The 24,553-nt window shown below is 40.5% G+C and overlaps 1 protein-coding gene across 1 annotated transcript in view; it reads right to left on the bottom strand.

Annotated features, from left to right (window-relative positions):
• The window catches only part of LOC117300293 (dynein heavy chain domain-containing protein 1-like), a 58,008-nt gene that overhangs the window by 7,519 nt on the left and 25,936 nt on the right, over positions 1–24,553 (bottom strand). The window contains exons 14-39 of the mRNA XM_033784028.1: positions 22,800–22,890; positions 22,010–22,093; positions 20,472–20,525; positions 19,685–19,935; positions 19,137–19,215; positions 18,575–18,717; positions 17,727–17,994; positions 16,922–17,092; positions 15,997–16,157; positions 14,994–15,197; positions 14,089–14,259; positions 13,004–13,099; positions 11,818–11,963; positions 10,780–11,053; positions 10,450–10,572; positions 9,229–9,510; positions 8,836–8,910; positions 7,985–8,144; positions 6,864–7,094; positions 5,807–5,969; positions 4,807–5,213; positions 4,252–4,436; positions 2,986–3,549; positions 2,070–2,171; positions 1,510–1,608; positions 971–1,142 (exon numbers count right to left, since the gene is read on the bottom strand). Coding sequence (XP_033639919.1) covers positions 971–1,142; positions 1,510–1,608; positions 2,070–2,171; positions 2,986–3,549; positions 4,252–4,436; positions 4,807–5,213; positions 5,807–5,969; positions 6,864–7,094; positions 7,985–8,144; positions 8,836–8,910; positions 9,229–9,510; positions 10,450–10,572; positions 10,780–11,053; positions 11,818–11,963; positions 13,004–13,099; positions 14,089–14,259; positions 14,994–15,197; positions 15,997–16,157; positions 16,922–17,092; positions 17,727–17,994; positions 18,575–18,717; positions 19,137–19,215; positions 19,685–19,935; positions 20,472–20,525; positions 22,010–22,093; positions 22,800–22,890 — 4,756 coding nt within the window. The remainder of the gene's footprint in view (positions 1–970; positions 1,143–1,509; positions 1,609–2,069; positions 2,172–2,985; positions 3,550–4,251; positions 4,437–4,806; positions 5,214–5,806; positions 5,970–6,863; positions 7,095–7,984; positions 8,145–8,835; positions 8,911–9,228; positions 9,511–10,449; positions 10,573–10,779; positions 11,054–11,817; positions 11,964–13,003; positions 13,100–14,088; positions 14,260–14,993; positions 15,198–15,996; positions 16,158–16,921; positions 17,093–17,726; positions 17,995–18,574; positions 18,718–19,136; positions 19,216–19,684; positions 19,936–20,471; positions 20,526–22,009; positions 22,094–22,799; positions 22,891–24,553) is intronic.

The raw sequence follows: 24,553 nt of genomic DNA, 5'->3' as shown, positions 1-24,553 counted from the left end.
GAAACAGTAACTAGGACTTTTATTAGAATAAAATTTAATGGACTTAAATCAATTTCAATTTCAACTCAACACTTATTTCCATAATGCAAACTGTAAATGTGAGCAAGTGCAATTAAAGGATTTGGGTACCTATTCAAAATGTCCATAGATTTACATTGAACTTACACAGGGTTTGAAGATAATGATAGTGGAAAGCTTCCCTTGAAATATTACTTACAGAGGTGCTGTAGTTTTTGAGAAATGAGTAAAACAATGTCATGAAAATACGTTTGTAAATGCTTAAAATAGTTTTCGTCTCATAACACAAAAATTATTTTTATGACATTGTCTTACTCTTTTCCCCAAAACTACAGCACCTCAGCATGTAATATTTTCAGGGAAGCTTTCTACTATCATTATCTTCAAACTGTGTAAGTTTAGTGTAAATCTGTGGACATTGTGTTTTTTGTCCTATAAAGTTACATAGACCTGTTAAAGAACAAAGATATAGAACGAACTCTTACAATATCAGACACAATGAAATAGAGGCAAATATTGGGTGGGATTGATAAGCTTTCCTGGGTCGACCCCGATCTGTCCCCGGTCTGTTCAAACAGCTTTGACGTCATCCCAGGGGCTCACCCGGGCCAGCCCCCAGTGCCCTGCTTGTGGAGTGGGTCACTTGGGGGCTGGCAATTGCTGTGGGTGCCAAGGGTAACTTTGAGGACTGTCCTTAGACACAAGCCTCATATCACTCCACAGATATTCAAACCAAGATGGCAAACTATTTTTGATTTGATTTAAATTTACCTATCAGGACACATTCCATCCAGGCCAAGGGCCAAATTGCAAAATCTATAATTTTTGATGAAAAACAGAATATCAACAAAGACCAAACACAAAATCATATACAGGAAAGCAAACAACAGTTTGGCACACAAAAAGATTTAAAAAGAGGAGAAATCGTTTTCAACAAATGCCCTAATTTTACCTTCACAACCTCCGTGAATGGATCCATCTTGAGTGTATGCAGCCGGGAGGATGAATACAACAGGGGTGTGATTATCACAACGAGCTAAGACAGTCTCCATACTATAGGGTGTAGGATGACTCACTTGAGACCCTAGCTGGTAGATTGTCAGATCATGGCAGATACTCGACAGCTGAGGATCCAAACAAAAACTCATCAAAGTTAATCAATAATTTCCTAATTTACTCAAGTCAGGTTTGAGTTCAGGAGTATGAGTAAGAACAGAAGTGCTGTCGTGGCCGAGCGGTTCAAAAGAGCACCGAACTCAAGCTTTGGGGTTTCTGTTCAGCAGAGTGTGGTTTGAATTCCAGTCGTGACACCTGTGCAAGACACTTAACCATAAGCTTCTCTCCACCCAGGGGTAAATGGGTACCTGCGAGGGCAGAGATGGTTCTTGTGGTTGGTTTAGCTTAGTGTGCTACATATTTGGCGGCACAGCCTGTATACTCCCCAGGGAGCTGAGATGGGGAAAGCTGATTGAATAATGATTGAATACCAACCTTGTCTGGTCTCATGATCCTCCATAGTAATGCCTTCTGCATGAATGTGAGATGAGCCAGGCTAGCTCCTGGGACTGGTGCTAATAGAACCGGGTCATGCTATTGAGAAACATATTAAGATTAATTATCAGTAAAAACCTCAAGAAATGATTATTTGGTTTGCCTAAACAACATGTGTATATCCACTTGTTAGGTAGATTATGTTCCTTTTTGGGAACTTGTCTTGCTTTATATTCTACTACCACGGAGTAGATTTTCTGAATTACAAATGTTTGAATATGCATTAGAATTGTACAGTCTATTGACCCAATTCACCTGACGTCATCATCAGAATAATCTTAGATGCGCCATTTTGGGTGGTCAATGCCACTGTGCGTTATTAAAAAAAGTGCGCATTTTAGGCAATGCGGCGTAAACCTATTGACTACCAACATGGTGAGCGTGTTATCAGTCGCCAAGTGTGACGCGCGTGCAAGGGGTCAACAGATGTGTTGACCAGAGCTCTGTCTGTAATGCAAGATTCTGATCGGAACTTTATGATTCAAGACTTGATGTCTAACCTGAAAATACTCTCTCCATTGGTTGCTGAATTTGACTAAAGATTCCTTCAGTCCTCGGAAGATTTCAAACTCCTTCTCAAGATGGCTGCATCCAATCCACATCTTTAAAAATCAAGATAAAGGAAGTTAATATTATAGAAATTTTGAATTGCCTATGGCCACCAGACTAGCTCACTGGTCTAGTGATAAGACATCTGCTTTAGCAATGAAAGGTTGTGGGTTCAATTCCCACCCGAGTGGTTTGCCTTTTTATTCACAGAAATTGGGAAAGTGTACAGTGTTGAAAGGCACTGGACACATTTGGTAATTGTCAAAGACCAGTCTTCTCACTTGGTGTATCTCAACATATGCATAAAATATAAACCTGTGAAAATTTGGGCTCATTAAAGTTGCTAAAAAAATAATTAAAGAAAAGAAAAAAAGAAAAAACACCCTTGTTGCATGGAATTCTGTGTTTTCATATGCCTGAAAAGGCTTCAGGCCTGAAGTCTTTCTCAGATTCAAATATTTTAGTGTGAAATTACATTTCTCAAAAACTCATTACTTCAGTGGGAGCCGTTTCTCACAATGTTTTATACTATCAACAGCTCTCCATTGCTTGTTGCCAAGTAAGTTTTTATGCTAACAATTATTTTGAGTAATTACCAAACAAGTCCAGTGCCTTTGTTTTGGGATTTAATTGGGGAATTTAGGCCTATAAGTTTTTGTTTTCTTGTAATGCTTTTCATTTTGCTGTTAAGCGCTTTGAGGAATGCCAATTCATATTGCGCTATATAAATACTGTTTTATTATTGTTATTATTATTATTATTATTTAAGAGGTTGTTTTCCAGCTTTTACTAATTAACTCTTCTTGTGACTTTCACATATTAAATGTATCAATCAAGATTAAGATTTCAAATCAATTTAGATCTTACCAGTGGAGTGATCCAATCAGGAATACTGACGCTTTCAGACATCATCTGATTGGTTCCCGCAGCTCCACTAGCTCCGCCTACAAAGCAAAACCACTCCTCCTCTGTCAGCTCATTGGCCGCTTTCATCTTCTCCATAGCAACCAGGAATGAGAACAGCTGTGAATGAACATGGAACATCCCAAGCGATACTTTGGAGTGGGTGTCTAACATGATAGCGTTTGTCAACTCAACGGCACGTGCTTCCGGTGATCCGATATCGGCACGGTTTTTCTTGTGGGCTATGATCGTTGCCTTAAACCACTCTATGAAGGTACGCATCGGGATGTAGTACAAAGGATGTAGGATCGGCATGCTCTTGATTACCAGGTAAAGCAGAGTACCATGCTGAGCGACGGTGTCGTACGGAGCTTGACGTTGTAGTAGCTGTTCAGCTAGTGTGTGTGTTTCGTGGAGGCTAGCTTCTGTTGTCAAGGTAACTTGTTGGTGGTGAGTGAGAGCGTCGGCCATTGTGGGCTCTTCCAAAAGACTGTGGGGGAGGTTTAGAGTCTTATGAAGGATTTCCTCCTGTGTGGACGAATAAAGATTAAAATAGTTTAGAAAAATAAGAAACAATTGATTACGATAATAATGGTCTTGGAGAATTGATTAAAATTAGAAGATCAACACTGAATTAAAGTACCTTTGAAGAATTATTTTTCAAACAAGAAAACTCAGTATTATAACCAATTTAAACATTCAATCTATTGTTGGAACAGGATTAGCTGTTGCAAACTGCTTACAACCTAACTCATAAACTAAAACAATATTTAATGGACGGGGCGCAAATTCATAGAGCTGCTAAGCACAGCAATTTGCTTAGCATGAAATTTCTTCCTTGTTAAAAACAGAATTACTAACCAAATTTCCATTAATTGCATATTGCTTGTTACTGGTAATCAGCTGTTGTTTACTGATCCTGAAAATCACATGGAAATATTTGGTTGGTAATTCTGTTTTATCAAGGAAGAATTTTCATGCTCAGCAAATTGTAGTGCTTAGCAGCTCTATTAAATTGATCGCTGTGGTTTCGACCCTAGCAGAGTCTTTCTCTTTAGCCTTCCAGAAAGACTCGGCATGGGTTGAAAAATCAGGCCATAATTATGTTTGTATTCTATTGTTTAATGCTTATGTTCATAGAACAAACTAAGGTCTCTGTAATTTCATCAAAACCCCAAAACAAAAAGTAGGGAATTAGATTCAAGATTCAATTTAATCTCCCTGACTCACGTCTGCTTGTTGCAGCATGGCTTCTTGATTGTGAATATCACCCTCTATTGACCGCCATTGTCCTTCGTACTCGCGTCGTTCTACGGCCATGATGTGCTGAAGGAGTTGGGATTTGAGTCCATCTGAGCTGATGGAGAGGTCAATGACTGATGTCGTCTCGATCAAGACTGGTACAAAACCAGAATCTGGGGACAAAAACATTTAGTTCAAACCAGTTTTATTGTTACAAAATGCATTTCAAGAATGAACAGATTGCTTTAATCAAAGATTTATCTGCCAAATTCTGCGCTAACGATCATCATTCTCTGCTTACTATGCAAGCACCGTATTTCTGTCCCAGCTGTGTATGCGAAGAATGCTACATGTAAGTAAGGCGGAGTACACACACACAGAAGCAAAAATTCTCTGCTAACCCATGGAATAAACTTGAAGTAAGTACAGAATTACCTGTTGCCGAAAGCCCTGATTCTTTGTTTACGGTAAGCATAGCCATGAAATTGGGCCTTTTTGATGCGTATAGCATGCATTTTTAAGACAAAAATGCATACAGCTTACCAGTTAGCTCCAGTGGTACCGATGTGCACAGATACAGACAGAAGCTTGGTTGGTACCCAAACTCTCGCCCACCAATCATAACCCTCCGCTCTCCTTCCGGACCAATCATCACATTCCGTTTCAGCAGCTCAGAAAACCTCTGATCAAGAGCTTTCCTCTCTATGTGTGTTATGACGATGGTCGCCCCTAGCAACATCCCCTGGATTAATCTAATCTCCAAGGAGGGATTATCCGCCGGGATGATCCAGAGGTTCTCCGCTGGTTTGAGGATGTCGGAATCATCAGGGAGCGTCTCAAGGAGGAAGGAGTCATCTTGGAATGTGTTGGAGATGCTGAGATCATCTTCTACGTCTAAGTCACGGAAGTTGAAGGAATTCTTGAGAGTGTACTGGGTGTCTCCGCCGAAGCTAGGGTAAAGAAGAAAATGAGAGGATAAACAATGGGTAATAACACTTGGCACCGATGGGTGAACATCTCGCTGACGAAAAGCAGCAGTGGATAAAAGTGAAGAAAGACTAATTTCTTTTTACACTTCCATTACTCAGTGGCGCTCAAGACACTTCAAAATCTAGTTTTTCCTGCAAGGTATGAGGACTAAGTTTTAAGTATGAGATCTGGGTGCAGTGAAGCAATATGCTGCAGATCAGACCAGCAACACCAGGGTGAACCCCTTCTCTTTTCGATAAGTGCACTGTTTTCTTTTTCATGCGTTACACAATACCTTGGACCAACAGCTTTACGTCCAATCCAAGGGACGAATCATCAAGGTTAAATGCCTTGCTTAAGGACACAGATGTCACCACTGGGATTCGAACCCACACTGTGCTGATCAGAAACACCAGAGTTTGAATCCGGTGCCATAACACAGTGGCAGAATGGATTATACAACATACAATAACAGGTTTGAAATCAAGACCGAAGGGGTGAGCATCTACCACAAGGTAGCAGTTGGGGAAAGATGGTTAGGGAAATGGTGGCAGAGGGGGGATGAGGAACCAACCTTGTGACTGTCCGAGGGGTTCCTGGGTAATCTGTTGCATTATCCCAATCATCTGTAGAGGTACCTCGACTTGTTGGTTTGGTTGTTGGTGTTTCTCTACTCAGACTGTCTTCAAACTCGTTCAGTTCGTTTATGTTGGCGATGGATAAAGCTGCTGGGGTATCTAGTCACACAAAATATAAAATCAAATCAGACAAAAATCTGGCATCAAATCAGACAAACCCAGTATGATATTAATAGTGGCCTCTTATAGAGTGCTCAGGTCCGTCAGACATGACGCTGATGGCGCCGAAATGTATACAAATACAAAAGCAAGTACAATATATCTATACAACATTGACATTAGAAATTGACTAACTTAGGCAGAGATAGTAATCAGTTAAATGAAACAGAATTACCAAGCGAACAGATTAGTTTTGAGTAATTGTTTGAAAGATCTAGCAGGGGAAGCTTGGCAAAGAAGAAGAGGTAGATTGTTCCAGAGAGATGGGCCTGCGTGGGAAAAGCTGTGGTCACCCCAAGTTTGCCTTGTTCGGGATACCTGAAGAAGCAAAGAGTGTGATGACCGTAGTCTGCGAGAGGGAGGTAGTTGGTTCAAGTCCCGCTCAAGTCAATTTTTCTTTGTTCAACCCCAAACCTTTTCAATTTTACCCAGTCAGTTTCCCCTTGTAGTTTTTATTACTGGATATTTAATATTAAAAAGTTGCATCCCTTCAAGGTGATCCCCTGGCTGCCGCTTCCCAGGTAGGATCATAAACTTGTGTGTGATCCCTGGCTACACGGCAGTTAACAGTTGTATGGCTTCTGACTGACACCCCCAAACAAAGATATTGACAAAATAGGGACACAGCCAACATAGGGCTGGATAGCTCATTGGTAGAGCACCGGTGCTTTAAGCCGGAGGTTGTTGGTTCAAGTCCTGCTCCAGTCAATTTTGTTGTTTAAACCCAAACTAATATTTTATTTACTTCAATGTTTGTAAAGATTTTCTTTAATAAATGGAAATTTGCAACGGGGATAAAGAATATTAATTTTGGTTTGGCCATGATTTTCTTACCGATTCCTTCGTCAAAAGCTAGCCCATCATGAAAGCTAATCACACCCCTATCATGTAATAGTTTGACCCAGGTCATGACCTGATCATCAGGGTCAATCAATAATGGCCATTGTCTCTGTCTACCGATGCAGCATGTACGCATGAAGAGAGCGTTATGGAAGGCTAGTCCGTCGTGTGGGATGGTGTTATTGGACTTCCAGGATGCGTGCTCTTCTGGTGAACTCAGGATCGCTGGATAAGGGAAACAAAGTAACACTGAGGTCAAACTTCCCTCATGGTTTTATAGACACCCCATAAGTCACTGTAAAATAATAATAATAACTAGTTCTTAACCAGCGCATTTTACAATAACAAATCAAAGCGCTTTACACATAGAGTTATATATAAGAACTAGAGGGCGCACGAGTGATGCTTCGTGCACAAACGCCACGGGACCGCAAGGATACACGCGCGTGCCATTCTGTACGCGCGTTGAATATGAAACACACGTTGGAGTTTGTGTTTAATAAACGCTTCGCGATACTGTTTTGTTCAACTAACAAAATGGCCGCACAAACACACGCTGTGGGATGCCATTTTTGTCAACTTAGAAAATGGTCGCCTGCGTGCATACCGGAGCGCGTATATAGGCCAGTGCACCCTCTAGTTCTTATATATAACTCTATGGCTATACACTAGTGCCCCGGGGTAAATATTCACAAAGATACATGTAGTTCTCCTAACTAATGACTAGTCCTAAGACTCTTGAGGAGTTATTACAAATTTAAGGCTACTCTTAAGTTAAGCAAGTAACATAAGACTAGTCTTAACTCTTTGTGAAATCCACTCACTCCGGGTCATTCGGCTAATAATATTCCTGTAATCTTTCGCAGCTCCCTGAGGAGTATACAACCTTGAGCTGCTGTGGCGCTAAGAAGGCTTCTTCATACACAATATCAACCTCTACCCTCGCAGGTACCCATTTATACCCCTGGGTGAAGAGAAGCAATCATAGTAAAGTATCTTGCTCGAGATTCGAACCCACACTACGATGACTTAATCACCAGAACTTAAATTCTAAACGACTGGACCATAACACCCTGCGATCGCATCAGATGAAGTCATAAAGAACAAATGAGTACCTTCATCAGTGAAGTTATCCCTGATAGCGATGGGGTAGATAGGAGATGGTTGGTCTGTATCTTGGGTCGCTCGACTTAAACGACTATTAGCCGGAGCGAAGAGAACATCGCTGGATAAGGATCCACTGCTAGCATCAAAACTTGTATCTAGTCCAGAAGTCTGTAAGAAGCAAGAATAAGAGTCACAAGTTATCCACGATGCAAATTTAAAGACACTGGACACTATTGGTACAAGTCTTCACAGTTGGTGTATCCCAACATAAGCGTTTTAATAATTATTTTGAGTAATTACCAACAGTGTCCACTGCCTTTAACATCTATTATATCGTTGCGGTACCCGCTGCCCTAACATAGGATTCAAACTGCCTCTAGCTACCGGGCAACCTCGGTAGTCTAGTTGATAAGACACTGCTCTAGAATTGCAAGGGTCGTGGGTTTGAATCCCACCCGAGTAAATATGCATGAATATAAACACACATCGGTGTATGGGTAAAAACCAAAATTAATAGTCAGAAGTTACAAAACCATAATAGAGTAGCAGAGTATACGATTTGAAATGAGACTACACCAGCTTTTTTCAGAGCCAACACTCGCACAAATGAAATTTATTACATAGTAGTGTCCCAACAAGTTTACAATTTATTTGAAAGTTAATTCTTAAAACCAAAACAATTATGAGACAATGTAGGATTGGTATAGCTTTGTAAAATGGAAATACAATTGAGTAACTTCGCATGTACATCTCAAAGTGGAGTTTGAAGCTTTGCATGTGGTGTAAAATATGATAAGAATTAACTGTAAATAGTAAACCATGTGTAATGTTTTGGTTCAATTGTCAGTATTTGACCTACCATGTCAATGTTCGTGAACTTATTGTCGTTTCCCTCTGGACTCTGACCAGGCTTGGATGATCTGGGTAACGGCGACTTTGGAAAAGGAGAAAAACAAACAAATAAAAAGGTTACTTGGGAAAAACAATAGGAAAATAATTCTCTCTGAAGGGCTTGATATAGCCCGCGGCACCCACAGCGATTGCCGCAGTGCCCTTTGCATTTGCTGTGGCGCCCTTTGCAAAGTTCCAATACAAATTACAATATTCCTTTAAGTGCTATACGGACTGCGTATTGTTATTATTATTGTTATTATTATTATTATTATTATCGCCACTACGCACAGCATACGACGGAAACACAGATTTCCGGTCAGCCTCTTACTGCTTAAGTTTAAAACCCTTCAAGCCTCACCTCTTCCATTCCATGATCCGTTGATGACGACGATCCCCTCGATCCTTCCACCTCTACAAACTTTCCACTTTCACATCTTGCCAACCAGTCTACAAGTAGCTTCTGCCTACCACTCTGACCCAGAGGGCCATGATAACAGGCACTAGCCGCGGCTAGCAGAGCATCACCAGGTGCCGTCTTAATGTTGCTGTTAGCGGTGTCTAGTTGACCCTTCCAGGTTGAGTGCTGAGTGGCCATGCTGGTCATTAAGGTGTTGGCTCGACTTATTTTACCCTCGATGGTCTGAAAATGCATGGTGGTAATGAATTATTCATCAGTTAGTGTTAGAATTTATTGGGCAATTCATGTAAATTGTAATTCTGGTAAATCAACTTTTTTTACTGGTGGTTAAGTTATCGAAGTGTGGGTTTGACTCCTGGTCTTGACACTTGTGTCCCTGAACAAAATGCAAGAAGTTATTGAATTATTCAGTTGTGGTTAGTGTTGGAATTAAATGGACAATTCTATTTAATTATGTAAACTTTAATAAGGGAATAAAAGGGTAGCTACGAGTTCTTACACGGCCGTTTAAAGCCGGCAATCAAATTGCAGTGTGTTCGGCTCGGGCCTTTAGCGCACGGCAACAACCCTGCAAGGTTTTAAACGGGCGTTTAAGAACGAGTCACTACTCTTTTATTCCCATTCATAATGCCCTTTTGTTAAAAAAAGTAAAATTAGGTTTTATTGTTTACATCTGCATTTATATAGGATTAAAACAATCAAACGGTTCCAAAAACCAAAGGTATACTTTGCCTTTAAGGCAATCTGTTTAAAGGCAGTGGACACTATTGGTAATTACTCAATATAATTATTAGCATAAAACCTTACTTGGTAACGTGTAATGGGGAGAGGTTGATAGTATAAAACATTGTGAGAAACAGCTCCCTCTGAAGTAGCGTAGTTTTCGAAAAAGAATTAATTTTCCACGAACTTGATTTTGAGACCCTCAGATTTAGAACTTGAGGTCTCGAAATCAACCATCTGAAAACACACAACTTCGTGTGACCAGGGTGTTTTTTCTTTCATTATTATCTCGCAACTTCGATGACCGATTGAGCTCAAATTTTCACAGGTTTGTTATTTTGTGCATATGTTGAGATACACCAAGTGAGAAGACTGGTCTTTGACAATTACCAATAGTGTCCACTGTCTTTAAGAATCACAAGTTGTATAGTTACTTACCCGAATGCCTTTATCCAGACTGCGCACCATACGCATTGCTTCCTTGTATTGTTTGACCCTCTCCTCAAGTTGACCTTTGACATCTTGAGCTTTGACCCTCTTATTACCAAGATGACCTTGTGCCTATGTAGAGTAAAAACAAAGCATATTAATAAGCAGGTTTGTGGTAACACCATTTTGCATACATGTACATCTACTGTGCACATTATTATTTCATCTGATCAAGGCATGCAAAAGAAAAATCACATTTTCCGTTGTGTCAGTTAGTCCTCGAGTCGGGCTACTCGAGATCTTTATTATAAATATAATATCTGATCCTGTCTGTCTCACCTCATGAAGTTTTCCCTCAGCCTCCTCCACCTGTTGTAACTTGGGTCTCATATTCCGATGGATCGTAGCGTAAGCATAGACGGCATGAACCCACAAACACAAAGATGAGGCAGCTTGGCTCGCCTTCTTTACTATCTCTGGCTTAAAGGACGGATCTTGAATGAAGAGGATGTTGAGTTTGTGATAGATGTCGTCTGCGATCGCCGTCTTGTTGTAGAACTCAAGGTCTTGGAAGAAGTTGTTGCGATTGATCAGGGATTTACCACTCGTCCAGCTTTAAGAAAAACAAAATTAAATTATTGATGTGTTATGGGAGAGCGGTTAAGAGCACCAGACTTCTGCTCAGCAGAGTCGTGACAATTGTGTCCTTAAGCAAGACCCTTTACCATTATTGCTGCATCTTTTGGATGGGACTTGAAGTGGGTGGCATGGTTGCCTCTCACCAAGGTGACCCCGGTTTCGATACCGGGCCAGGGCCATATGTGAGTTGAGTTGTGCGTTGGTTCTCTGCTGTGCCACAAGGGTTTTCCAGACCATTCGATTTCCTCCCTCGGGAACAATCAAACACTTTCGATCTTTGGCTGTGCTTCGTGGTCATATTATTAAGATGTGGCTGGCTGCCAAAGGCGCCCTTGCATGCCTGCTTCTCGAACACGTTGTAGTCGCATCCTTCGCTACCCAGCTCTTAGCTGCGAGTAGGATGATTAGCCTCCCAAATTATTATTATTATTATAAGCCAGTGGTCCTGTGTGTTGTGTAACGCATGTAAAGAACCCACTGCACTTAGCGAAAAGAGAAGGGGTTCGCCCCGGTGTTCCTGGTTTGATAAACCATTGTGGTATGGTGCTATGTAAATAAATTTGTCTCGAAAAAGAAGCCATTATTATTATTAAGCTGGTATAACTATCTCTGATTCAAATTGACAATGGGTGATATTAAATGTTCACATAGTAGGAGGGTTGACTGTGTACTGTGTAGATGAATTCACCACATGATAACATATTGCAGGCTGGAATAGTTTAATTATTTTTGACTTACTCATACGGTTCTCTGAACATCAAACAGAGAGCATTGACCACTTTAATAACAGCTTCGGGTGGTTTTTGGTAGGTTCGAATCTCATCCAAGTCAGAAGAATTCAGGCTCTTCAAGGCATGCCATGCTGCCTCATAGACTGGGTTCACCTGCATCAATTAAAGAACAGTCTCAAACAGTTACAGAAAATATTGCCAAATAATTTTCTGCTTAGCAGAAATGAGCAGGATACCAGTCACAAATTGTACATGTGACATGGTAAATTGGCTGGTAATCGTATTCTAGTAAGCAACATTTGATTGTGCTTAGCTACTTTTTGTCCTTAAGCAGTTCAATGAAATTGGGCCCCTGGATTTGTTTGCGAAGGAGAGGTATGGGACAGCCTAGATCGTTTTAAGAAGAGACAAATGTGCTTACTGTTTCCTACAGCAATAGTATACACATATTGACTGGCAATGAGGTCACTAGTGCACGTCTATTCCCCCGAGGGACTTTGAGTGACCAGAAGAGGGACCTATCTCCCGAGGCCGTTTTATAACACACCTCGGTCTTAAATGTGAAATAAGAAAAGAAAGGAAGTTTTGTATTTGATGTTCACGATTCACGTCAAGAGAGGGCACTGTAACCAGTCACTATTTTAAAAGACTAGTGCCCGGTCGAGCACTATCACTAGACTACATATTAGTTCATCCCACGTGACCGTGTTTCAGCCAACCAGAATACAGAACAAGCAAGAGGTGTGTTATAATATACAAATATTGACTATTTTGAGTGCGATGGATAAAACTATGACTCATGGGCCCACTTATATAGAGCTGCTAAGCAACACAATTTGCTTAGAATTGTTGTGCTTAGCATGAAATTTTTGCCTTCATAAAAACAGGATTACCAACCAAATTTCCATGTCCTTTTCAGAATAAGCAAACAACAGCTGAATACCTGTAACAAGCAATATGCAACAACTGGAAATTTGGTTGGTAATCCTGTTTTTATCAAGGAAGAAATTTCACGCTAAGCAAATTTTTATGCTAAGCAGCTCTATGAAATTGTGCCTTAACCTCATTTCTCGAGGTAAAGCCGAGGCGATCTGCTCCAGGGATCCGCTCAGGGAATCTAGGAATCATTGAGGGGATCGCAGTTGTAACCAAAGTACAAATAAAAGCAATGATTGTTTTATGACGCCTTATACCTTGTCTAATTCATCTTGAGTCTGCTTCTTGATGTCTTGAAGAGGTTCTTGCATCTTAGCTATTTCTTCCTCATCTTGGTTGCACATCCCTCTTGCCTGGAAGTAAAGTCATAAGAAAACCATTAAGATATATAATTTAATTTAAAAACAAAAATTTCATAAGAGATCTCCTAACATTACAAGGCCACTTCAAGGTGAGGACTACACTCAACTGATTTGGGCTAGCGACCAAAATCAACTGTCACCAGGGGCACATTGCTATCTACTCCGCCCCCTGGGGCTAAAACAGGGTTATCCCTTTACAGTCCACAAGGATGTAAGCATGTGTATCATCCACTAGGAGCCACCTACTCCTGGGGCTGAAACAGGGTTATCCCTTTACAGTCCACAAGGATGTAAGCATGTGTATCATCCACTAGGAGCCACCTACTCCTGGGGCTGAAACAGAGTTATCCCTTTACAGTCCACAAGGATGTAAGCATGTGTATCATCCACTAGGAGCCACCTACTCCTGGGGCTGAAACAGGGTTATCCCTTTACAGTCCACAAGGATGTAAGCATGTGTATCATCCACTGTATGAGCATGGCTAGTAGAGCAGAATGCACTACCTTCCCAACTTCTTACAAAGCAACTATGGTTCCTCACACTCTGCTGCTGACAACACCAGAGCCATGGGTCCGGTGAACTAGACCACTTGGCCACGACACGCCAAAAAATGACTTGAGGATTAAGGCCGAGTCACACTGCAGCGATACCGAAAACGATACAATCACGACTTAGAAAGAACACATTCTATTGGTTGAATGGGCGTGTGCGTATTCTGCGTGGAGCAATTCAACCAATAGAATGTGTTCCCGTTGCGTCGTGATCGTTATCGCTTTCGTTATCGCTGCAGTGTGACTCAGCCTTTACTGTGGACAACATTCATAACAACTGAATTTAAACAATTTTTTTTTCTTTTTTCTCTCTAAGCTACATGTAGCACTTTTGTTATTTCACACAATATGCACTCAAACAAACAAACAAACAAAAAGGGGACAAACTTACAAAAAGGGGACAAAAACAGGCCATTCTAACAACTTACTTCTGCAAAGATTGCTTTACATTCTTCAACTTCTTGTAGACGTAACTCGGCTGTTTCTTGAGCTTGTTGACGTAGTGGTGTAAGGCGTTCCAATTCTTGTGTGTATCCATTCATGGCTTCAAATGCCTCATTTAACGTGTCTAGGGCACGTTCATACCTTAACACAGTTGCCTAAATGAAAATAATAATCAAGTTCGAAAATCTGGTCAAAATGTAACAAGGGGACAAAAGTGGTTATTTTACTTTCAGTAATTGTTTAGTAATATTTTCTGCACAAAATCATGGCTCTGCTTACTGCATAATTTTGTGGTTAAGGCTAACAGTAAGCGCAGAATTCAGCGCCCAGCAGCACCTTGACATTGGACTTTGGGCCCAATTTCATAGAGCCGCTAAGCATAAAAATTTGCATAGCATGAAATTTTTGCTTTCATAAAAACAGGATTATCAACCAAATTTCCAAGTGATTTTTCAGGATAAGCAAACAACAGCTGAATACCTGTATCAAGCAATCAACAAAGGGACATTTTGTTCGTAGTCCTGTTTTTATCAAGGAATAAATTTCACGCTAAGCAAATTTTGGTGCTAAGCACTTCTTTAAATTGGGCCCTGTAGAGCACAAAAACTTGCTAAGCACAAACAAATCTTGCAGAGCAAAAATAGCTTACAAACTACAATACCATACATTTACCATTGCCACGAATGGTACCCCACTCATTTCTTGCTTAGCAAAGAAATTTGCTCAGCAGAATTGTCTGCTTAACAGCTTTATGAAACTGGGCCATGAGTACAATATTAAGGCTCTGCTTACTGCATAATTCTGCGCTTACCGCAAATAGAACTCTGCGCTTTACAAAACGATGTAAGCACAGAGTTCCGCGGTAAGCAGACCCTGTTTGCCTTCTTACCTTCTCTTCTTTAGCGATCTTGCTAGCTAGATTCTTGAAGAGGTCAATGAACTCTAGATAGGTCAGCGGGCTAAAGAACTTGAAGTGTTTGTTACCGGCTTGAGAGACTGCTTCCATTGCAGAGCGATGGACGTACGCCATGGCATGACTGATGGCAGTCACCTGGGCGGGCATGTTGTGACTCGACCAAGGAATTCTATACGTCTGTAAGAAATCCAATCAAGAAAATACATCATTTATAAGTCTTTCCAAGACGGAAATTGTGGCCAGCTCATGGCCGACCACAAGAGAGAAGCACAGCCAGCTTTAAGAGGGATGGAGCTTCCAATCTCTCTCAGGACAAATTGACAATACCCCCATCTTATAAGCCCAATCTTGACAGTACAAGCACAGAGCAAAAATGGATTTTGCAACCCACCCTCTCCAGGACAACAGCAATGCTTGTGTAGGAGAGTAAAACAATACAAGATGCAAGACGGCAGAAAGAAACAAATTAGTCAGACTACCTGCAGAGCTGCCAATATTTGCAATCGGGGGAGGTTTTGTCCAACAACCAGGGAGATATTTAGAATTACATTCAACATAAAAGGAAAAAACTTTCCATACTCGGGGAGATTTTCAAATTTGTTCATCACAACATGGAAAGATTGCTTTGAGTTACTGAGTAAACTGTTTGAAACCTCCAGACCAAAGCGGCTCTTTTCAGAGCCAACACAGAAGAGATTTACACATGTTGTACCCGCAAGTTTACTATTTGTTTATAGTTTCTTCCTTTGGAAAGATTGGTTTATTTTCAGGGAACTCTCTGCAGAATCAGGGAGAGTGGGCAGCTCTTTTTCATCTTGCAATCAGGGAAATTTTATATTTAGAATTACATTCAACATAATAGAGACAAAGTTTACATAATCAGGAAGATCTTCAAATTAGTTCATCAGAACATGGAAAGATTTGTTTGTTTTCAGGGAACTTTCTGCAGAATCAGGGAGAATTGATAACAACTTACCTTTCTAGTGTAAGTGTCCATCGTTGGTACTCTCAGCCATTGCTCTGCTACATTAACCAGTACCTCATGACTCCATGGCCGGTAGATATCCACACAGCAACAGTTAGTCAGCATTGCAGGGTACCGGCTAAGCCACTTATGAAGAGAACTCACGCTACCGCCTAAAAGGTCAAAGGTCAAATGAGGTCAAGATACAAAGGTCAAATGAAGTCAATCATTGGGTTTGTCGTTTAGCTTCCCTGTGTCGACCCCGCAGTGCTCACTCGGGTGAGCCCCTGACAAGAGCTAATTGAACGATCATACTCGCCCTCTCGTGGTGACAGCATGCACCTCAGATCACCCCCAAGTGACCCACTCCACAAACAGGGCACTGGGGGCTGACCTGGGTGAGCCCCGTTGAAGCTATTCGACTGAACCGGGGCAGACCGGGGTCGAACTAGGGAAGCTAAACGAACGCACCCTATATGATACATTGACTACGTTTCGATCCAGTGCAAGGAAAGGATTTGAACCTGACTATGATGAAGTCGTTGCTCAAATAATTTTAGCAAATGTTGCCTAACTATAGGTTTATATGACAGAAAGCGACTGTTTTGATGGTATACTGACAACGACAATAGACAGAGAAGTATACTCTGTCTTACTCTGTCTTTTGTTGAACTCTCCAGCTCTTTTCAGAACCACCGATAACTCAAAAGAGATTTATCTACATGGTGTCTTTTTTGCCTATTATCATTCCACCAAGTAAACCTTCAAACATTATCTATAACCAATTTTGAGATGTGCCTCTCTTTTTTTTGTTTAAAAAGTTTATAAAAGTTTCACGCTTGCAATCACCACTAGCCAATGACCGAAACAGTTATTTGTTACAGCCGCCAAAACGCACCCCTGGTTAAACATGTTAAATAGTTTATTGATACCTTACCTTGACAATCGATGCAGACGACAACATGAAGATTAAGCATGACCTTCCGATAGAATCTCTCTAACGCCATCTCAAGACGTTGATTCCTAAGACCTGTCGCCTTTGCTCCTGGTAACATCTGAGAGGAGATGTTGTCAAGTTCTTCTTGAGTGTACAGATCTGGGCAGGATCCTTGAGGAAGATTGTAAGATTGCAGAAAAGAAGGGGTTACTACAAAACACAATTTGATATAGTGTTAATCTGGAGGTCGTTGATTAAAATCCTGCTCCAGAAATGTTTTCTTTGTTCAAACCCAAACTATTGTTTAAGAGAGTCACTGCTGACAAAAAAGATAGGATTTAACTTTAAGAGGAGGTTCGCTAAAATAAAATAAAAAAATTGGTAACCCCTTCATTAAAAGCATCAGTATCTTCATTATAAGAGAAGAGAAGGAGTTTTTCATATCTTCAGAAAACAAAAGCCCTTTTGAACCAGGAAGATGTACAATTTCTAAACTTGGACTAAAGTGTGAAACTTCTCATCCCTGTGGATCCGGTTTAAATAACACACAGCAAAGAATGGGTGGAGCACCAGTCACAACAATGTAAACTTTAAGGAGTTTTGCCTGGTAACCAGTTTCTGCTTAACATTATTTTTCTGTGCTTAGCAAGATTTTGTGCTTATAGGTTTTAGGAAATTGGGACTTGGTCTCAGCCTTGTTGCGCTTTCAAATCTATAGACTTTAAGACTTTCCAGTGAAATTGCCCTTTACAAAATGACAACTGTGTTGCTCTCTCCAAGATGAAATTCCACACCTAAGCATTACCTTCAGACATAAGAGCACAAACGTCTTGCAGCGCTTGGTCTCCGTACTCTCCTCTAACCACTAGTACGACCGGCTTCCCCATCAAACCAGCCACCTGGCTAGCCTTCTTTATCTTCTCTCTTAGGGTAGCACGATTGGTCGCTGTGATATGAGAGGCTGTTGCATCGAAGAACTTACAGCGAGCGGTGAAGGCTGCGACACGAGCTAGAGGAGAGCGCGCCATACCGTAGGTTAGACCGATCAGAAGGGCGTTGGCACCAGGGATGGCCTGGAGGAGAAGGGTGTTGGAGGGATTAACAAATGAACAAACAAACAAGGGCCAATTTGCATAGGGCTGCTTTAGTAAGCAGAACATGTTGCTGAATGATTTTGTGCTGAGCATAAATCAGCGGGATACCAGTCAAAGAGCGATCATGAGGAATTACTTTTTGGCCGAGACAATATTTTGGTATTAGCTGGCCTCAAAACAACCAATGGCAACCACAGCAATTTCTGTGCTGCCCTGTGCTTTTGCTATGGTGCCCTTTATATTCCTGTACAAATTTACATTTTCCTCAATTGCCCCTTACCAGAGGGACATTTTATGCCCCTTCAAGAGGGAAAGTCAAGGCCTTGGTAAGCACGATTTTGTTGAGCTTAGCTACTATTGTGCTTAGCAGCTTTATAAAATTTGGCCATGGTTCAGGATTAGAAATGATTAGCACAATAATAATAATGCAGTTTCCCATTAGGCCTGCTGCTACTTTTTATAGAGTTCCCAAAGTCTCCCATCAGAAACAACTATAAGTCAAATGAAATATAATGTGGAAGTATCCATCGTAAGGGACAGAAGAGGAATGACTACTCACAAAGACTCTTGCTAGTCTAGTTATATGCCTCATAGCTTCCTTGAAGAAGACAAGCTCCATCTTTTCCGATGATCCATTGTTATATTGCATTAAACATCGCTGTAAACCTTCAAAGAGTTGGGTCTCGTTGCATTCAGCATAACCTAATACAGTCAACAAAATACAAAGGATAAATATATATACATTTGGTTTGCAGTAACACCATGTGTTTATCTACTAGGGAGATTATGTTCTTTTGAGAACTTGTCTTGCTGTATATTCTACTACTGCGGAGTAGATTTTCGGAGTTCTGGAGACTTCTCAGTTCTAAAAAGAACTGTCCTGCTTGATAACTATTCTCTTGGTGGAAGGTAGAAAATCGGCCGGGACTTCTTCTTTCACTTTCACTTTTCATTATTAACTTCTCCTTAATAATTTCTCCTTACTAACTTTTTAAACAAAAATGGTTGACAGATATTTGACTTGATCTGTTTAACTTCTCATTTTAGGTAATTAATTTGCAAAAGTCATGATTTTAAAAGTTTTGATTTTAAAAATGTTTTAAAAATAAGCCATAGATTACCTCGTTCATTTTCTTTGTTGCCAGATACAATGTACTTAGCAAAGACGATATCACTCAAGCTTTCTCCTAGCAGACGTACCTGTCCAATAGAAGCGGAAATCAATCAATTATCAAACATAACACCTGTCCTAGGAAAAGTAAACATAGCAATGCTCTGAAGAACAATGGGGTGTTGTTTTACCAGGTGCCCTGTGCCCAGTTTTTATGAAGTCCGACATGCAAGTAAAACAAAAATCTAAATACAGAATAGTATTGCTCAGTAGAATCGGGTCACCAGCTCAATTTACAATAAGTTTGCATTGTTGTGGCTGGTGCCCGACTCATTTCTTGCTTGCGAAGAAATTTGTCAAGCGGTATTAACAGCTTTATGAAATTTGGCCCAGTACTTTTGCTGTACACAAAGTGTACATTTTTCTCATAGAAGTGCCCCTTAATATATGAAAAATGCTGTGCCCCTTCAAGGGCAAAGTTCAAGACCTGCCCTTTCATATAATCTTAAATTTCTTTAATAATTTGATTCCTTTTAGACATACAGAAATTGAACAAACCTGGTCCATGTTAAGCAAAGGGCCACGATATCGTTCCACCTTGGATTCATTGACGGTCCCAAGCTGGAATGTCACCCCTCTCCTTCGTCCCTCTGTACCAAGCCTTGTCTCCCCCTCCCTACCACGTTTGGATTGTCCATCCTTCAATGCCGGTGTGAGTGTCTTTGGGATGCTAGATTTACGTGGAGGGTAGGGCTGGTGGGTTGTGATAGTCGGAGGGGTAGGCTGTCTCACTTTGGATTCATCGATGACTGAAATTTGAAGGTTAATAGAAAGTGTAATCTTCTGTCAAATTGAAGACAGTCATTCTCAGCATATACGGGGCGTGTAGTGGGTAAGTGCTAGTAAGAGCACCCGACTAAGCACATGGGTTTCTGATCAGCAGAGTGTGGGTTCAAGTCCCGGTCTTAGCACTTGTGTCCTTGAGGAAGACACTTCACCATAACTGCTCTGACCTTAAAATGTGACATTGCATCGTAAGTCCAGCGTTGGTAGTACACGTAAAAGAACCCATAACACTTATCGTAGAAGAGTAGTGGTCATTCCCAGTGTTTCGGGTTCACATTGCAAGCACCCTTGTGTTAACGATGCGCGTGTGTTAATGTATTTATCTTCAAGCAAACTTGACACGTGACATAGAACACACAAGACGCAGGTAGTGATATTAGCCATGCAATATAGGTTTATATCACCATTCCATTCTGCAAATCTGAAGCGCCTTGAGTACCTTTTTTGTAGATACGTGCACTATATAAGACTTTGATACTATTACTAACTATGTACACACCTGATGGTTGCTTCCCTGACTCCACTAGGATACTCTGCTCCGTCAATGTACTCCCTATGATGATAGCCAAAATTAAAGAATGTAAGTAAGACAGGATTGAGAAGTTAAACAGAACAGAAAACGTCAGATTTTGTCCATCAATCAGGAATTTTTTAGAATAAACCGATCCATTAAGCTCCGCCCCATTGCGTATTGACCAATCACAACCCATTGCACAACCAAAAGTCCAACACTATAAAGTCCGACATGTGTGCGCATATGGTTGGCGCGCGCGGCAGAGTTGTGCAGAATGGCATTGGAGAGGCTTACGTGTTCTTACTCACACGTGCGCCGTGGGCGGGGCCTAATGGATCGGTGTATTAGGCCGAATCTGAATTGGTGGCATCGGCTACGGCTACGGCTACGACTGTTGCTAAGGGTGTTGCTAAGGACGTCCTATACCTCATCACACGATGATGCGGAAATCTAGCCGTAGCCGTAGCTGTAGCCGCCAATGGGAGACGGCTTTACATTCAACATGCTAGGGAAAAAGTACCAATAAGGAAGACTTTAAAATTTGTTCATTTAGAACATGGAAGGACAATTTGAAGTAAGATTTGAAACTTTGCATGGAGGAAATACGATATGGAAAGGTTTACGATAACACCATGTAATGACTATCTCTAATGAGTAAGATTTGAAACTTTGCATGGAGGAAATACGATATGGAAAGGTTTACGATAACACCATGTAATGACTATCTCTAATGAGTAGGATTTGAAACTTTGCATGGAGGAAATACGATATGGAAAGGTTTACGATAACACCATGTAATGACTATCTCTAATGAGTAGGATTTGAAACTTTGCATGGAGGAAATACGATATGGAAAGGTTTACGATAACACCATGTAATGACTATCTCTAATGGGTTGGGGGGTGGTTATGAAAAGAACCAATGGTTTCAACTTTTAACTTGAAGGACAATTTGTTTTCAGGGAACTTTCTGTAGAATTAAAGAGAGTTGGCAGCCTTGGTATAAATGAGACCTCAGACACATGACAAACAGATAAACAAATATGCCAAGTATGAACAGACAAACAGAGCCCACATGCATGGCTCTGCTCACCGCCGAATTCTGCACTTACGACCACCAGTCTCTGTTTACTGTGCAAGCGCTGAATTTCTGCGCTAGCTCTGTACGCGAAGACTGCCTAGTAACTTGGATTATACACACGGGCACAAGCTAACCCTTGAAATACGCTTGATGTAAGCACCTGCTTCTATAACCACTGAGTCTTTGCTACAGTAAACAAAGCCTGTACGCACAAAAACCTGCTAAGCACAGACAAATATTGCTTAACAGAAACTGGTTACCATAAAAAAGTCCATAAAGTTTACATTGTTGTGACTGGTGCTCTACCCATTTTTTGCTTAGCATAGAAATTTGCTAAGCAGTTTTTTTCTGCTTAACAGCTATGAAAATGGGCCCAGGTTAGAAGATAAAGTCTGAGAGAGTAAACATGAAGGGATCACATCAACGTGCTGACCACACCCTACCTGCTGATGAATGGGTTGAGGGCGTCGGTGATGCCACGCCCATCTCGGACTGCTCATCCCCATCTTCAGTCAATGCTGTGCTGCCTAGTGGTGTATAGGTGTTGGTGAATGAAGAGTGCATTGAAAACAGTGAAAAGCAATCGAAATAACACATCAAACCTTTAAAGATTGCCAATAATCCCATGAAGAAACAATGGTATCGGAATCACACACAAGTCAAATCTATACAGCGGTCGATTTCACAAAGAGTTAGGACTAGTCCTAACTTGGGACTAGTCGTAGGAGATATTAAAATTTAAAGCTATTATACACTTTCGGAGCAGAAGAAAAAAACAAAAATTCACAGATTTACAAATAACTTACAGGGTTTACAGAAGGGTAATGGTAAAAGACTTATCTTGAAATATTGTTCTATGAAATGCTTTACTTTTTGAGAAAACATTGAAACAATGATCAATGATGATTGATGACATGGGAGACTTTGGAACGCTAGGTGGCAGCAGACTTACCAGGTAAATTTCCATTGTTTATGTGGCTCTGAGCATGCGCACATTGCCGAGAACAATGGCTTTACCTGGTAAGTCTGCTGCCACTTAGCGTCCAATAAGTCCCGAATGAAAAAGATCTATATCTTCAAACCCACACTCTAATCACATAAAATCAAAATGCACTAAAAATCAAAATGTACAAACAAAACAATTTGTACTAACAAAACAAAATATTCTAATAAAACAAAATGTACTAACAAAACTGTCACACTATAAACAAAAAAAAATTGCATTGACCTTACCTCTTTCTGCTGAAGATAGACCGGAGAATACTCCATTAGTGGGTGGAGTTTGGCCCGCCTCCTCCCCTTCATCAGAAACTAAACTTGAGGTCTGTCGAGGATAAAACAAACAAAATGGATCAATAAACAATAAACATGCTTGTAGGTCTCTGCAATAAATATAGCGTTCTTGAAATTTTTGATTGGAGAATTTTTTACATTAACTTTGGCACCTAAATATACCTTATTTTTTCAAAAATTGTTTTTGTTTATTTATTTATTAATTCTGGTTGATCAATACAATATCCAAGAACCCCATGGAGAGAAGACAGGGAAGGAAGTTTCAGTTTAAGATGTGGGAGGAAACCCCACAGAATTATTTGAGGGAAAACACACGCAGTCAGGTAGCGACTAGCAACCCAATCCACATAGTGCACCCGGTAGGATTCGAAACCGGGGTGCTAGAAGTGAAAGACGAGGAAAGATACCACTACGCAAACCTAACCTTACCTTCCATACTGTTCATCAATAAAAAATAAATATAAATGTTTCACAGAAGACCTTAACAATGCTTGAATAAAGCAAAAAGAGCCACACATGTATTAAAAGCAAGCATGGATGAACGAATAGCACAGCAAACATTTGAGTCGCAAGAAATTAAAGAAAAATTTGATATTTAGCGGCCTAGAAGAAAAACTACAAAGAATTCAACTGAAACCTAGATAAGAGAGAAAAGACAGACGGCGAAAAAGAAGAGCTTGAAATTCTACTACATTTCATCCAGAAAACACATCCAGAAAAAGCTTTGAAAAGAATGATTGTAAAGAAAATTTGATGTGAGCTTAAAACCAATGATATTAGTGAGTCAAATAATAATATGAGGATTTATCTACTGACAATTGCTAGACAACTATCGCCATTACAGCTTTGCTTTGCTGATGGAACAACTGCACAATGAAATTTGGGAATTGTGGATGGGTGGGACGATGGGTTTAGGGAAATCATTGCACAATGCAGTTACTTTATTTGCTTTAATGGTTGGGTAGGATGAAGGTTTTGTGGGAGGTGAGGGAAGGGGGGGGCATAGCACCAAACTCTAGCTTTTGATTAAAGGAACACCTTGCCTTGGATCGGTCGAGTTGGTCTATGAAAAGCGTTTGAAGCCGTTTGTTATGAAATGCAAATGAATAGATAGATCATTAAAAAGTAGAATATAATGATCCACACAAACATGCCTCGAAATTGCAAGGTTTTCCTTTTATGTCGGGAAGAATAATAAGATGGCCGACCAAGTTAGTTTGCGATGTAAAAGGAAAACCGTGCAAATTCAAGTGATACTTGTATGGATCATTGTATTCTACTTTTACAACATCTTTCTACCCAATGCATTTCATAACAAACAGTTTCAAACCATTTTCAAAGACCAACTCGTACGAAGGCAACGTGTTCATTTAAAGGCAGTGGGACACTATTGATAATTGTCAAAGACCAGCCTTCACAATTGGTGTATCTCAACATATGCATAAAATAACAAACCTGTGAAAATTTGAGCTCAATCGGTCATCGAAGTTGCGAGATAATAACGAAAGAAAAATAACCCTTGCCACACGAAGTTGTGTGCGTTTAGATTGTTGATTTTGAGACCTCAAGTTCTAAATCTGAGGGCTCGAAATCAAATTTGTGAAAAATTACTTCTTTCTCGAAAACTATGGCACTTCAGAGGGAGCCGTTTCTCACAATGTTTTATACAATAAACCGCTCCCCATTACTTGTCA

The sequence above is a fragment of the Asterias rubens genome, chromosome 15, assembly GCF_902459465.1.
Source record: "Asterias rubens chromosome 15, eAstRub1.3, whole genome shotgun sequence".
Classification (NCBI taxonomy): Eukaryota; Metazoa; Echinodermata; class Asteroidea; order Forcipulatida; family Asteriidae; genus Asterias; species Asterias rubens.
This window is presented reverse-complemented; position numbering and strand designations above follow the sequence as displayed.